The 16,042-nt window shown below is 33.7% G+C and overlaps 2 protein-coding genes across 6 annotated transcripts; one reads left to right on the top strand and one right to left on the bottom strand.

Moving 5' to 3' along the window:
* Window positions 1–6: 6 nt before the first annotated feature.
* On the top strand, window positions 7–10,909 carry LOC148629895 (uncharacterized). 4 transcript variants are annotated; one of them, XM_088559386.1, is made up of 7 exons: window positions 7–96; window positions 1,326–1,383; window positions 2,681–2,833; window positions 3,199–4,175; window positions 4,418–4,570; window positions 5,322–5,448; window positions 6,349–10,909. In XM_088559386.1, the coding sequence occupies exons 2-7, from the start codon at window positions 1,356–1,358 to the stop codon at window positions 8,394–8,396; spliced, it is 3,486 nt and encodes a 1,161-aa protein (XP_088415512.1). In that variant the 5' UTR covers window positions 7–96; window positions 1,326–1,355; the 3' UTR covers window positions 8,397–10,909. The 4 variants fall into 4 exon arrangements, with proteins under 4 accessions (XP_088415512.1, XP_088415523.1, XP_088415532.1 ...); XM_088559397.1 differs by lacking the exon at window positions 7–96 and adding an exon at window positions 224–273; XM_088559406.1 differs by lacking the exon at window positions 7–96 and adding an exon at window positions 225–261.
* A 991-nt stretch (window positions 10,910–11,900) lies between these two features.
* Window positions 11,901–16,016, bottom strand: LOC148629894 (dehydrogenase/reductase SDR family member 11-like). Of its 2 annotated transcripts, none has more exons than XM_088559434.1 (7): window positions 15,903–16,016; window positions 15,373–15,516; window positions 14,745–14,951; window positions 14,102–14,196; window positions 13,247–13,367; window positions 12,878–13,030; window positions 11,901–12,100 (listed from the first exon to the last, which is right to left on the bottom strand). In XM_088559434.1, the coding sequence occupies exons 2-7, from the start codon at window positions 15,502–15,504 to the stop codon at window positions 12,059–12,061; spliced, it is 750 nt and encodes a 249-aa protein (XP_088415560.1). In that variant the 5' UTR covers window positions 15,505–15,516; window positions 15,903–16,016; the 3' UTR covers window positions 11,901–12,058. The 2 variants fall into 2 exon arrangements, with proteins under 2 accessions (XP_088415560.1, XP_088415563.1); XM_088559437.1 differs by having other exon boundaries at window positions 15,373–15,508; window positions 15,903–15,974.
* Between the last annotated feature and the right edge of the window lie 26 nt (window positions 16,017–16,042).

Below are 16,042 nucleotides of genomic sequence, written 5' to 3'. Positions count from 1 at the left end.
CATTCCCAGAATGCATTGCGACAATGGCCATACTTGGGACACAATCTTCTTTGTTTACAAAAGTTAATTTCAACACTCGTTTTTGAACTATAACGGGTAAGAAGTGTGTTATTTTATCGCTAAGATACCCAAGAAATGCACAAAATATCAAACGAAAGCTGTTATTTCAAAACGAAATCAACGTGCCACCCGAAAAAGCCTCTGAATGGGTGACCCCTCCCCGAACCTCCTCTGACTGTCTACCGCGAGAGTGTATTCAAGGTTTCTGAATTTGTACGAAAAAAATTGTTGTTCGATTTGATTCTTTTATTGTTTAAGAACTTCGTGACAATATATTTTATCCAAAGTCGCAGTAAAACGCGTGAGGGAAAAGTGACTTGTTGACCAAATAAAGCTTCCATGTCAACATACTGTGTATTGCGTTGCCTAATCAATATGCTACGTGTGGGTTAGTGGCCCCTAATAATCATGATTATTTAAAGGGAACAACTTAATCACAATAAACATTTTCAAGTGAAAGTTTAATTAAATATCCAAGAGGATTAACTGCTTGACCACACTTACTAAAAACACATTTGAAACTGTCATGAAGACAGTACCATGATTGTGTAATCATCTCGACTCTTAACGAACAAATACTATATTAACTATGTTAAGATTTATATAATTTTTGAGAGGGTTTTAGGGGGTTATCATCAATCCATACATGTATTACAATAGTGTGTACATTTGAACAAAATGAAGGAAATCTCTTTTTTCCATATTGGAATGAAACTATTTTATAAAACACATGCATATACAAATGTACAACAAACATTGTTGACTTAAATTAACCATATTGAAGCATTAATTTCAAAGCAATAGAAGATACATGTACATACAACATAGATATAGATATACAAACTAAATATATGCATGTGTAGGCTGTACACTCTCAAATTAAAATTTTCTTACTTTCAAAAACCATGAAGTCAAGTGCATTTCATGTGCAGTAAATCAGTTTAACGAGAGGGATTCTTTACAACCAGTATCACCATTGATTTTTAAATTTCTTGTTTATGACTTTACAGTTCTAGAAGTAAGAGAAAGGGTCATGCACATTTGTACACATGTGTAGTTACATGTAGATGTAAAAGGAACGATGGCACATGTATCACAATTTGAAGGTGTTTGGACACAACATGCCCCCCCCCACAATAATGTATACACAATTAAAAGCACATTTAAGACAAGACATGATTATCAAGTTGAAATTAAAACTTTAGTTGGTAAATTGTGCTGGTGATTTTAGACAATAAATAGTAACACACTTTTATGTTTTACAGGGACTTTGCCTCAATTGAGGCACAACAGTCATGTCAACCCACAAACAAGATGATTTGTGTAAGTTACCTCACTGAAAATGTGTACATACAAATGTATATGATATAACACAATAATAGCCAAGAAGTGTAATTGAGAATTAAATGCTAAATATTTCAGAGTACATGTAGTTCCTCAGTACACTACACTATAGTCCTTGGCCTGGCTTTGTATATATATATATATATTTATCTTTAACTTCCATTAATGTCAATAGACTACTAAATAGAGGGCAGTTTTCTGTTCTTGAAAAGCAATTATTTTGTATCTTTTTATATGTGACAAACTAGGTTGAATAACATATAAATGTAGGGTTTTCTATTTATTCTTAGCAAGCACCAATAAGCTTGCCATTAATTAAAGCTGGACAAATTGGGAATGAGGAAATATGAGAGGATTGTAGTCCTAGCAGTGACATGGAAATCTTCACAGTAGAGTCCAAGAGATCATTGATCATTAATATCTACAAAATTTATATGAAGAATGCTAAAGAATTGTACATTGAAGCTCTAATGCATAATCCCAATCACTGTTGTAATATACTAAGTTAATTTATTTCATTTATCTGGCTAAAATTAAGGAATTTAGGTCGTTCTGTCTGACTCTAATTTGACCTTTATCTTAATCACTTTGAATGCAGGTGTGAAATGTCTGTAACATAATGATGTGTTGGTTATCGGTATCTAGTAAACCATGCAATGAATCAGATTGCTTTTGTCTCACTTTAATATAAAGGTTCCCCACTATTTTACAACTGTTCAGAAATATGTGAATGGTGCCTGCTTGTACAGCACCTAATCTAGAGAGAGAAATAGACAAAACTCCTTATTTGTGCTCACTTCTCCCATTTGTCTTTGTGAGGGAGAAGTTTTTATAATAGATTACATAGACAATAATGTCAATATTGTTAATTTTCAAACAGAATTTACTCAAACTTCTCCTGGTCATCGCTGTTTATATTAGGCCCTGCTTGTATCTTTTGTTGCATGCCTTGCTACAATGTAAATTTAAGGTAATGTCTCATAAATTCTTCTCTCAATTTCTCTACTTCACTACATGTACTTTTGAACAAACAGTCTTATTAGTGTATGCATGTTAAAATAATTTTAGCTGAAAAAACTTATGAAAATTTCATTGACTTTTTATATATGTATTCCTGCAATATTCTGTAAGATTTCATATTTTCACAAATGCTAAGGATACTCCCTATAGTTAATACCCAAGAAATTTCTGAATGTTTTGGATTATTGTTCCCTAATTGAACCATTTAATACAACTAATGGATTATTTATTTATTTATTTATTTATTGGTTGCCAGGGTGCCATGACTGTGGCAAAAGTGTGCCTGGGATTTGCAAGAAACATGGAGGTTTTACTCAGGTGTTTGATAATGCCATACCATCGAGAGCAAGACTGACGTGTCCAGCAGGCCTGGTTATTAAGCAGGTTAAAACAGATGATGGCAAACCTTGTAAGATGTTGTGCATTGCACTTTTTTTCTGAGCCAAACACTCTTGGATGAAAAATCATCAATATGTGCATGTAAAAATGTATGTGGAGATCATTTTCAGTCTGGAACCCACTTCATTGTAAATAATGTGAAATTATACCTTCCATAATGAGATGGTTTAAAAGCCTAGATATTAAGTAGTAAAATATGTGTAAGTTACATACAGTGTGTATATACCCAAAACTACTTCAGCATTTTTTTATCTGACTAATAGCCCAGATAAAACATTTGATGGTGACTGAAAGAATCTGTTGTTTATTTGGAAATATTCAAAACTTCATATTTTGGTGTACATGAACTACATTTTAATTTTCTATTTTTTTCAGCATGTGGGATATTTGCAAAAAGAATTATTCAATGCAGGTCTCAATTTGGACCACTGTATGCACCAGTCAAATCAACAGGGAAATATTCACCAAAGAAAAAGACACCTGTTGAAAATGCTGAAAAACCTGAATCTCCCAAAGAAACAACCGCTGTTGGTAATGGAAATCCTGTTGTGCAAAATGTACCCCAAGCAGTACATAATAAGCATGAAGAACTACAGAGACAACTTAGTTTAGGACCGCAACAACACTTAACTGGTTCAGAATTATTGCAACATAACCCAAAAGAACAACTAATGATGCCGAATATTGAAAGTTTTAACGATTCTACTGGAATGAATCCACAGCTTGTTTCTGATCACTATTCACAAGATGGAAGTGTTCAAAATGCTGAGTCCTTTATGACATCTGCTGTGTCTCTTGATAAAACAACTCATGATGAACTAATGGATATGCAAAGTACATTACATCCTGGACCTTATGGTGATGCTTCAAGCCTTCAGCATTTGTCATCAGATTATACACCACAGCAAGCTTTAGATATAGTTACAACAATGGCTGGTGATGCCCATTCTGCTGTTAGTCAGTTTGACCAAAACCAGTTATCGGTTAATCCAGACTTAACACTTCAGGCTTCTATTGAAGCAGGAATCGCGCCACCTGATAGTTATGTCAATTCTGCAGAAATGTCAGACACACAACTTCTTGAGCATCAAATTGCTGTAGCTACCCAGGAGCTACAAAATCATCTTGCATCTGAAGCTCCTGTAATCACTCCTAATAGTATGTCCTTAGAGCCTCCTAGCCTGGATGGATCCCTGCCTCAATTATCCACTGCTGAGTCTTCTAGTCAACCAGAACAAATACTACAAGCAGGTGCTGAACAACCAACACAAAAACCAACAGAGGAGGCAAATTCACAAGATAAATCAGGGGAGACTACTGAGGATGATGAAGACTTTACATATGAAATCAAGGTACTGGTATTATAGTATCAAAGACAAACTGCACCAACAACACATACTTGTTAAATGTAAATGCTATTAAAATGTAAACTACTAGAGTTTAAAAACAGAAACTTAAAGATATCTAGTTGAATGTATTGCATTATAAAATTTCTTTAAAAATCATTGACATCTTTTGGATGGAAAGAAAGAAACCTTGATTTGTTTGCTAGATTTTGGTTCAGTCTCATTTCGTCAAATTATTATGTTGACAGGTATTCAAAGATGATGGTTATGTAGACAATATTGATGTTACTGATGAAGATAAATGTAACTGGATGATGTTTGTAAGACCTGCTAGAAATACTGCTGAACAAAATGTTGTGGTATATCAACAAGATCAACACATTTTCTTTTTGTCTATCAAGGTTAGTTAGTATGCAGTTGTTTTAGACATACAGACATAAATACAATTTAAAAAGAATAGGGTGTAAGAGGTCCTTAAAGTATTGAACACTGCTTAACTAAATGCATGAGTAATCATGTTTATGTATCTGTATTGCACAATGTGGACAAGAGTTGATCAATCAATGATCAATCACCTGTCAATACAATCTGTAGTTCCAAAGAGGTTAAGTGGGACAGGTCTCTCTGTATGCATAGCCATGAATCATTATTTTAAGCAGTTAACTGTTAAAATTAGATCAAATCAGTTAGATATACAAGATGGTGTTTTTTTACAGTTGGTAAATGTTGATCATAACATGTACATGTATGAAGGAAGACTGCTACATACTGTATATTTCACTTATCATCAACATTCTTATCTTTGTACACATACATTTCATGTAACATAGTTTAATGGTTGCAATATGGCCTATAACTGGAAGGAAGAATGTCACATGTTGTAATCCATGAAAGCCTAACCCATGTATGAAGTTTTACACAAAAATAAACTAGTTCTATGAGGTAAATCATGAAAAAAACTTTTAGTCAAATACCACATTTTTACAGGTACATATAAGTTAATAGTAAAAGTGGACTAATGTCTCTGGTGACAGAAAAAAACTGGAGAAATTTCTTTTACTGGAATAGAGAATGAAGTTGGCTTCCTTTTATGTAAGAGTGTCTATACTGTCCAAATATAAATATAATAGTGTATGCATTATGTCTTTGCAGCCAATACCGTCTAATACAGAAATCAAAGTATGGTATTCTGCTGAATATGCAGAGATGATGGGTAAACCATTATTACCAGATCCAAAACCAATTGTAAGAGATGCACCAGCCACTGCTCAAGGAACTGGTATGTAGAGTATAATAATATTGCTATTTTACACCATTTATGAAAGCCATATATTTTATTATCAAGCTCAAGGGTAAACAGATTGCAAGATCTTTTAAGAAATGTAATGATAATCAAGGAAAAGTATTACAATTTTCATTTACTTATTTTGTGACTTGAGATGTAATTTTAATTGCAAACAAATGTTTTTCAAAATATTTCTATCACATAAATATCAAGTCTTTTTGGGATAAAATCTAGTGGTATATAATAGCTTCTGGCTACTAGAATAATACAATAGCAACTAGTATAGCAGTGAAAAAACATATTTTTGATATAATGTAAGCATTGTTGAAGAATTAACACTAAATCTGAATAATGTCTTAAAATAGAAAATTTTAGCAAAATGTTCTGATATGTACATATAAAGTTATAGAAGAGCATTTGTCACTTTGCATTTGAATATGTCTCATTAAAATTTGAATCTGTAAAAGAATTTGAAAAAAAAGATTAACTGAAAATTTGAGCCTTACTGGAAAGATAAATAATATATGGAAGAGAAAGCCAATATTTAGAACAAAAATAAAGAAGGTTTTGTGTAGGATCTCACTAAGGACATGTTATCACATCAAGAAAATGTAGGAAAATCTCAGAGCTATAAATAAATAATTAAAGATACTCCATTAATTAAATTATTTAGGATATTCAAGAGGTGTACATTGTCTTATATTCCATATAATAGTTCTAAGTCCTGTTTACTTAAGGCTTACCTGTAAGGACTCTAATTAAACAACTCTTTTTGGCATTTATTGTTTTAAACGAAATATTTTCTCTGATGTATATAATGAAATGTGTGTTTTATACTAGCTTCATATTTTCTGTTAAGTTTCAGTCTGTACGAAAAAATTATTATTTTTTCAGGTGTTGCGGCCAAATGGGTGTGTTCTGTTTGTTATGATGGGTTTAGTGCCTTTGCTGATCTGGAAGCTCATCTTTGTCCTGGCCTACCTCCAGACAGTAGACGATTACGAGGTAGACCTAGGAAAGGAAGACCGAGAAAATACATAAAGCCATCAAAAACATGGAGAGCAAGACTTGAAAAATCTAGAATGTTAAAGGCAAAAGTTGTTGATCCTTCACAAACTCAGCCTTTAGGTCCAAGGAGGCGAGGCAGACCTCCAAAATACAAGAGACCTGCTCTTGATATTCCTCCCCCTCTAAAGGTTGAAGAGGCTACTGCAGCACCAGCAGTGGAAGAGGAACTTCCTCCTGAAAAAGAGGACATAGAAAATGTTTTAGATGATGATGAAGATGATGATAAGGCAACTATAGAAATGCTTGATGAAATATTAGGGGCTGATGAGGACTATCCAGAACCACCACCTCGTAGAAGAGGACGAAAAAAATCTAGAATTCCTCGGGGACCAAGGCAGTCACGCCGTGAACCAATGCAGTGCCCACATTGTACAGAAACTTTTACAAAAGAAGCTTTATTTGTTATTCATGTCTCAGAACATACAGGTGTTAAACCATTTATCTGTGATGTTCCTGAATGTAGTAAAGGCTTCATGTCAAAGTTCAAGTTAGAGCGACATCGTTTGATTCATACATGTCCACGCCATCACAAGTGTCCTTACTGTGACAAGTCATTTAACAGAAAAGATCATTTAAAAAATCACATGATAACCCATGACCCAAATAAAAAGAGGTGGGTTTGCGAAGAATGCGGTAAGGAATATTCATATAATTTTTCATACAGGACTCATAAGGCTTTTCATGATGCTGATGCTGGGAGGTCAACAGAATGTGGAATTTGTCACAAAGAATGTGAAACTAGAGAGGACCTACTGTATCATTTAAAAGTACATAGTGGTGCTCGGTCAGTAAAAAATTGTACAGAAAAAATACATGGTTGTCAAGAATGTGGGAAGAAATTCTATACTCGAAAGGATGTTCGCAGGCATATGATTACTCACACAAAGAAAAAAGACTTTTTATGCCAATATTGTCCACAGAGGTTTGGTAGGAAAGATCATCTTACTCGTCACTTGAGGTCGTCTCATAGTGGTGACAATGCTAACAAACCTCCAAGAGCACCTAGGGGTGAGAGAAAGGATAAGATGAAAGACTATGATAAAGTTAGTGCTGCGGTATTTCAAGCTCTCAATATACCTAGAGAAGATCAATCTGTTTTGGTCACATCACAACCATCATTTAACAGCATCTTTCATACTATGCAGACTGCCGATGGGAGAGAACTGGCAGTTCCAATTCAGTTATATGAAAATAATGCGCAGTCTGTAATCAACATGACCAATGTTCAAAATATGCAACATCAACAGCACATTCCTGCACAAATGCAGACAATGCAGGTGTCAACTATTGGTTCTCAAATGCAAATTGCAGATCAAAGATACATTGATGTAAATGCAAGTGCTATACGTCACCCTCAAGCTATGGACCCTAATGTTCAAAATACAGAATATCGGGCTATACAACATCAAGTCCAACAGCCTGGTACTATGTATATCGCTCAGCCTCAGCAGCAACAACCACCACAACAACAACCTGCACAACAACAAATTATAAAACAAGATGGAAACATTGAAATGATAAGAGCTAATGGGGTAATTCCAGCTGAATATCAAGTCAATCGTGATCAAAATAATCGTCCAACAGTTGTGCAAGCCAATGACACTCGACAACAGTCTCAAACATTTTCAACATTACTTGGGTACATGGAGACATTGCGCTTCCTTGAGAACCTGCCAACAACTGCACAGGGTGGAGTGATACAAGTAGAAGGTGGACCCCCTACTATGGTACCGATTCAATCCTCATCGTACGCAGGCAATGCTGCTCCAATTAATATGACTCATCAGACAGATATGCAGAAGAGAATCCAGATTCCTGTGTCTCAACATATACAACAACAGCCTCAGCAACATGCATATCAGCCACAAAATTGAACATTATTACATGTACATTAGTGTATGTATTTCAGCATAAAGACAAGAATGTCATGTTGAATTAAGGTATGGTTGTTATTTTGTATATGATATGTGTATATTGTGAGGACAGCAGTTTATTCATGTATGCTAAAATATTGATAAGAATTTTAAAGATTCTTTATTTTATTTTTTTTAAACTTCAGATGTTGACCAATAGTGAGAAAGGAGTTTTCTAATCCGATATCTCTTTTTTGTACAAACATGAAAATATGGTGAGATACTATGTATCATTTTTTTAAAGCTGCTGTACCTTTTTGTTAATATGTGTAGAATTTAGTGAAACATTTTAAGAAAACCTATTTTGTTGAAAATTAGAGCTATTTTTATGTGTCCTTAAATTTGCTGGTGCATTGTGGACAACTTGTTGAAAATGAGAAATAAACAAAGTATTTTAAAACAAAGGTGCTGTCACAAGTTTTATATTTTTTTAAGATTTGTTACATTTACTGGTAGTTTTTTTCTTTATTTTTTTTTCCAAGTTTTAAGCTTCTGTTAATGTCTTATATGTTTTTAGAGGAACCGTATCTTCTCCATGGAACATTTTATTGAAATCATGCATATCATATATGTACATAATGTATCTAAAATAAACCGCAGGAATCAATATTGACCACTAATATAAAAATAACATACTGGTACACTACAGTTCAAGTAAATTGTATAACTCTATGTTATAACACTTGAGAATGTTACCTATAGTTTTGTCAGTTAACGAGTAAACTTTTGTCCTTTCTCTGTAGTACATGTAGTTAACTAATGTGTCCACACAAATATTGGTTGTTTACCAAATCCGAGAGCTTTACACATTTTATCACTCTCAAATTACATGTAGCAAATAAAAATTAATGGTTTTAGCTCTGTAGTATTGCATGTTTTTGATTAAAATGCCTTTACTGGTATATGTATATAAGTTTATTGTATAAATTAAAATCAATATATTTAAATGTGAATTAGTATCAAAAGGATTGTTTGAAAGAAATGTTTTAGTGCCATATTTTGCTGTTTTCATATTTTCCATCTATAATATCCACTGCTTTTCACATTTTTTTCTTTTCTACACATGTTTCAGCCCATTAGTTATTTTAGTTTTTTTTTGAGCAAATCAATATACATTTTAGAACCAAATTCAAGAACAGTTTCAATTTGACTGTAGTTTATGGGAGATTTAAATTTTCAAAATTGAGAGTGGGAGGGGGTGGGGGCTGGGGTAAGGAGCAGAAATATTTTTGCATAGTTTTAATAATATCACTAATTAGTGATATTAGTGGTAATTAATTTAGTTTAATAGACTTAAACATGTGAGAGGAGTTTGCCATATTTTTTTCTATTTATTTGCAGTAACCTAAATGCTACAGTTGTTGATTCCTGTACATTTGAATGAATTTACATATAAACAAATATTCTGGGTCTGAATGGATTTTTGTCATTTTGGCTAGTGTGGTACATATGAATTACTTTTATACATGTACATGTAATGTAATGTGAATATATTTCTTTTTGATGGGTTTAATCACAACTTATTTCATTTGGTTTAAGGTAACAATTCTTTTGTCAGTATCAAATCATGTTTTAAAGGGTTTTGTCCATTAATTTCTTTTTTTCATGAATCATGGTTAAGGTGTATGTACACGTAGTTCTAAAGGATACTTTAAGTGTACAATGTATCTCTTACTTTTCCTGCATGGTGCATTATTTACAACAATAAATAAATTGCAAGATACATTTACAATATGTACATGTATTCATGATTTTCCCTTCATTATGTATACCAGTATTTGATTTTTTTGCTGTTGAATTTAATCATTTCTTGTTATACTTTTGCTGAACATAAAAAATACAAATTGTATAAGAAAATTGTAAATTGTATAAGAAACACACGTAATACTGTAGAAAAACACAAATGACGAAATACATGTGTACTGGTATATCTAAGCTTAATGTTTTATTTTTTTTTTTATGATTAATTTTTGGGAGTGCATGAATAAGCTTTTTGACATGCTACTTGATATTTGTGAAGAATTACTGACTCTAAATATTGAAGTATCTTTGTTTTTTTAGGGTTTATGCATAAAAAAAGCTCTTAAGATCTATAATAATTCCTTCACACTGCCTTAAACAACTAATTCATATCTGTTATAATCTAAATTTTATTCCAATAACAATTCCAAGTTCACTGTTGCATGCCCAGACTTGATATACACATGTAAACACACTCAATAGATCATTTAGTAATTTACAAGAAAAGTTTTAGAGGTGCTCTAAGATTTTGTTTTAAAGATCCTTTGATTTATTTTGTAGTTAATTTTGTTGAGATTTATAGAATTTATGCATTTTGTAGAAAATAGATTTATTGAGAATTTTATTAATAATGAGATTATTGGCTTTAAGATTGTATTTGTTGAAGTACTGATCTAATGTTTGTTAGACGTGATTGTATGTTCTGCTTGGAGTAATAAAAACCTACAGTGTCAGTCTGTCAACTACTTACTCTTGGCTGTCAATAAAAACCTACAGTGTCAGTCTGTCAACTGCTTACTCCTGGCTGTCAATAAAAACCTACAGTGTCAGTCTGTCAACTACTTACTCTTGGCTGTCAATAAAAACCTACAGTGTCAGTCTGTCAACTACTTACTCCTGGCTGTCAATAAAAACCTACCGTTAGTCTGTCAGCTAACTTCTGGTTGTCAATAAAAACCTACAGTGTCGGTCTGTCAACTGCTTACTTCTGGCTGTCAATAAAAACCTACCGTCAGTCTGTCAACTAACTTATGGCTGTCAATAAAAACCTAGTGTCAGTCTGTCAACTACTTACTCCTGGCTGTCAATAAAAACCTACCGTCAGTCTGTCAACTAACTTCTGGCTGTCAATAAAAACCTACAGTGTCAGTCTGTCAACTACTTACTCCTGGCTGTCAATAAAAACCTACTGTTAGTCTGTCAGCTAACTTCTGGCTGTCAATAAAAACCTACAGTGTCGGTCTGCCAACTGCTTACTTCTGGCTGTCAATAAAAACCTACCGTCAGTCTGTCAACTAACTTATGGCTGTTAATAAAAACCTAGTGTCAGTCTGTCAACTACTTACTCCTGGCTGTCAATAAAAACCTACCGTCAGTCTGTCAACTAACTTCTGGCTGTCAATAAAAACTTACAGTCTGTCTGTCAACTACTTACTCCTGGCTATCAATAAAAACCAACAGTCAGTCTGTCAACTACTTACTCCTGACTGTCAATTCAACAATGCTGTAAAAAACTACAGTACTTATCTTTCTGAAACAATACAAGTAATAGATTCAACCTTTCTTTTTGAAGAACTTTGGCCAGACTTGGGAAATCTGGAGCTTAGTTCAAATGTTAAGGGTTCTAGTAGGGCGGGAACGTCCATCAATAATTTAATCCTGTGTCAAATTATCAAAGCAGTTTCTAATTATTTGTTTCAGTAGACATTGGGTCTCAATAGCTACTACAAGTTTTATCAATTTATTTGATTTATTATTTCCACTGCAAAATGATGTATAGCAATTTAATATAAATGACACTTATGAACACCAGTTATTGTCCCCAATAGTTATCTGAGTTATGTCCCTTTGTATACATATCTCTAAGCACTCTACAGGTACTTCTACACGTCTTGCTCTGTATGTCGAATCATCATCTCACTCACCTGAAGAAATTAACATACAATTTACCATTTTGTAACAATGATAAAACTTGACTTAATAGTTATTTCATTGTGGTAGGCATGTGCATTGATGTTTTTGTAGTTATGTTAAATTCTCAATCGGATTGGTTGAACACTATTTATCGGTGTAAGAAAATTCCCGTTTGCCGTTAAAAAAAACTACAATATACTAGTTGCATATATGCCTTAATCTTTTGTAATCACATGATACTGATTTTATTCTTTTTCAGTATATACTTGTTCTTTGAACGTATATGGCTGTTAAATGTTTATACATGTATATAACAGCACATTTTGTTTATGTCGAGCTTTTCTGCAATCGGTAAAAAAAAGACTAAGGTCGGCATGACTAATTTTTGCATTCACGCTTGGGTCTTCTGCGAATCTGGTGGTCTTCTGTATATAGCTTTTCCTGGATTGTTGATAATGTACGTTGTCTCAGTCCCTGATGTTTTTTTATTGTAAAATGTGTTTTATATTCTGCCTCCCAACTAAAAATTTTAATAAGGCTGGTTACAATGGTTAATCCAAACATTGGTAGGGTGCACTGCAGTAACTTGCTTGGGCATTTCAATGAAATACTGTTTATGAGGACGGTAAAGACTGGAATTACACTAGATGGGTACCTGGGCATTGATAGAGAAGAGATTCCAATAACATTTTGGGTTATTTTGGGGCTAACTGCAAAAATATCCTGGACATCAGTAAAAATTGCATCCATGGACAAAATGAGCTAGTGTAAATACTACAATAACATACCTGGACATGGGGAGGATAAGACAATACGGTTTCTATTGTTTTTGCTATATCATCAGCTTGTAAAGATGGCCTGGCATTGTAGCTTTCTCTACCGGCTTCCTCTCCCTTCGCTGTGTAAGCAAAGTTAGTCTTCACCAAACCTGGGCTAATACTCTGTAAATGGTATAGATTTTATTTAAAATCAGAGACTAAAAAAAATCTTTCAGCTAATCGTTATTGGGATTAAAAGGACGTAAACTTTCAGTGGATTAAAACAGTTTGCTGTCTTCTGTTGGGATTTATTAAGCAAGTCCATGCAAAATGCTGATTCGCTAATAGACTGTCGCTCCGTGAAGGAGTTAGCCCATTTAAATGTACCTCTCTACTCACCGTTATTCTAATATGACTATTAATTGCTCTAAGTTCCCAGCGGATGCCTTCAGTCAATGACGTTACTGCATATTTGGTTGCTGAATAAAAGTGAGCTTTTCCACAACGATGGCCTGATAAACTAACGTATAAAACAGAAAGGAATATTAACCTATACGTTTCGTTATGTAATCAAATATTTAACTTTTACACATTGTCTTACTTCATTAAAAAAAAGAGATTTTTTTTGAGATTTTTTTTTCAATTCTTTATTACCTTAAACTAATACAGTTCATCGGCATAAACAGTACAAACAATAATGCAGTTATACAGCAGTAAGATCAGATTTGACATTGTAAATCATGACACGTCTGAAATTATTGAATTACAATACATTTCTAAAATAGAATGCCTTATATAAAGATCTTTTTTGTTCTCGACAGAAAGTAACTGAACAAGTTTGAATGCAGATGGCCTAGACCAATAAAACCTTTTTATATATGTTCTACGTAACTCTTTATAACGTGATCATTGCAAAATGAAATGAAATTCTTCCTCTATTACATTTAAATCACACATATAACAATATTGTTTCTATCTATTCCGCGATACCTTCCAGTTTCAATACACAAACTATGTGACGACAGTTAAATTTTAATAATACATTTACGATAAACAAAAAAAAATACATTTTTGTAAATGAAGATGAACAGACGTTCAGTTGCCCGCAAAAAAAAGATTCGAAACTGTTTACCAATTCATAAAATTAGTTTGAAGAATATCATGTCATATGCATATATAAACTTTTAAATAGTTTTTGTCGACGTTTTGATTATGTTATTTTTTGTTGTTTTTGTTTCATTTTGGAGTACAGACCTATTGACATTAATAATGTGGCCATCATCAACTCCATTTTCCCTCATGAGTTTAACTGATTCCCTTGTGCAAAGACACAGGGCCATTACGTTTACCTGAAATGAAAACGAAGTGATGTATATATGCACATGTTCTCCTTCCATGCATTTTATTTCTAATGATCAACTACATTTGAGTATATGTAGTTAAACCGGTCGCAACACGTGTACTTAGTACCTCGACCAAACTTCTTGTTCAAGTTTCAGAAGACGATCTAGGTGCTCTTATAAAGGTTGTCTGTTATTTTAGCGATGTTCACTCGACTGAAACTTTGTTTTATCACTCCTCTCTTGAACGTTATGTTTTTCCAACGCAGTCGGTATAGTTTCGCTTTTTTTACCATTTGACCTTAAAGACGCTCTTCCATGGAAACGCAAGTCCCCTGATCGCAATTCTGTTTTCCGATTGACCAAATACTGATAACTTAGTGGCGTTAAAAACAAAAAACTATCGAAAATAGAAATTGCTGCCATGTGTTATTCCTGAATGAAATGTTGAAAATTTCATGTAAAAAGAACAAATTTTACTGCTTCGGTTATCTTTTTATTTTTTTTTAAAATAGTACTTAATTGTTGTATATATTTATATCACCATGACATTTTACCCTCCACATGTTTTCCCAGTCCACTGAATTTCCGTCGATGATGGGAGGAGAATCCTTTGACATCCCAGCATTGTTGATACAGACATCAACGCCACCCCAGTTGTTTTTTATTTCTGTGAACATATTTGCGATAGCCTCTTCTTTTCGTAAGTCGCACACCATTGGCATAAATTGACCTCCACTAGCAAATATTTGTTCTTTCAATTTCTAAGAATCATGAAAAAATATCTTGTAAGACGACAATCTACTGAAATACCTAGAACTATTTCAGTACGATGGTCATAACAAATGCGGCATCATTACAACTATATGAAGATAACAACAAAACTACCGATCACTAATCCGATCCATAATCAAGTTAAGTCCATAACAAACTGGCAAAATAGATATAACACGACAGGGGCAGATGGTAACACAATAGTCCTGACTTGGTACAGGCATTTCAAACGAAATGATGGGTGTAATCTAATGCGCTATACCGCCCCACCCTCGTCTATTGCGGCGTGAATATACTGGTGGTGATTAAATAGCATATGCATGTTATCGCGCCATAATCGGAATATCCGAGGCTTTGTATGATAAGGAAACAACTAAACAAAAAATAAAACCTTTCTCGACCCTTAGTTACCTCCAATTTATCTTCAGTTCTTGCGCAACCAACAACCTTCATGCCAAGACTTGCAAGGTTCTTACAGGTCACCTCACCAATACCCATGGAAGCTCCGGTTACTAAGGCAACTCGGTTTCTCCATCTTTCCATTTTTCTGCAAAACTTAACGTTTTTTTTACAGTAAAAATATAAGCAGATATGTGGGTATAATTTAGTCAAATATTTTACATCATATGAAATGCATCACCGTCACCACTCCCATTATCATCAATCATCACCATCACCACTCCCATTATCATCAATCATCACCATCACCACTCCCATTATCATCAATCATCACAATCACCACCACCATTATCATCATCCGAATACATAGAGGTTGATGTTGCTGTGGTATAGAATTTTTACATCAGACGTCGATTGCTTATTGGGGCCCGTGGTATTTCGCATTCGAGATAGAAGTTATGTCAGCGAACGGAAAACTTATTTCACGTCATCTGTCTTAAGAACCATTCTATATAGATATAAACACAGAGATGAAATCTTACCTCGAGGTGTGATTTTTATGGAGATAGATTGTTATTTTCCCCGGTAAACGTGACAGATGGAATGAATAGACATACAAACCACATTCATTGATTAAGGCATAGTCCCTGATCTGGGAGATCAATTTGACGTATACAAAATG

The sequence above is a fragment of the Perna viridis genome, chromosome 1, assembly GCF_037379345.1.
Source record: "Perna viridis isolate PV_CMFRI_1.1 ecotype Kerala chromosome 1, ASM3737934v1, whole genome shotgun sequence".
Taxonomy (NCBI): Eukaryota; Metazoa; Mollusca; class Bivalvia; order Mytilida; family Mytilidae; genus Perna; species Perna viridis.
The sequence above is the reverse complement of the archived record's forward strand: the minus strand, read 5'-3'. Positions and strand labels throughout refer to the sequence as shown.

Bases quoted from the DNA above. Each gene is read 5' to 3' on its own strand.
- LOC148629894 (XM_088559434.1), bottom strand. From the start codon at position 15,504: ATGGAAAGATGGAGAAACCGAGTTGCCTTAGTAACCGGAGCTTCCATG. The intron at 13,031-13,246 runs GTGAGTAGAGAG...TACCATTTACAG, and splicing joins ATAGTCATATTAGAATAACG to AGTATTAGCCCAGGTTTGGT. The intron at 12,101-12,877 runs GTATGTTATTGT...TAATTTCTTCAG, and splicing joins CTTATCCTCCCCATGTCCAG to GTGAGTGAGATGATGATTCG.
- LOC148629895 (XM_088559386.1), top strand. From the start codon at position 1,356: ATGTCAACCCACAAACAAGATGATTTGT. The intron at 1,384-2,680 runs GTAAGTTACCTC...ATTGGTTGCCAG, and splicing joins CCACAAACAAGATGATTTGT to GGTGCCATGACTGTGGCAAA. The intron at 4,571-5,321 runs GTTAGTTAGTAT...ATGTCTTTGCAG, and splicing joins TTTTCTTTTTGTCTATCAAG to CCAATACCGTCTAATACAGA.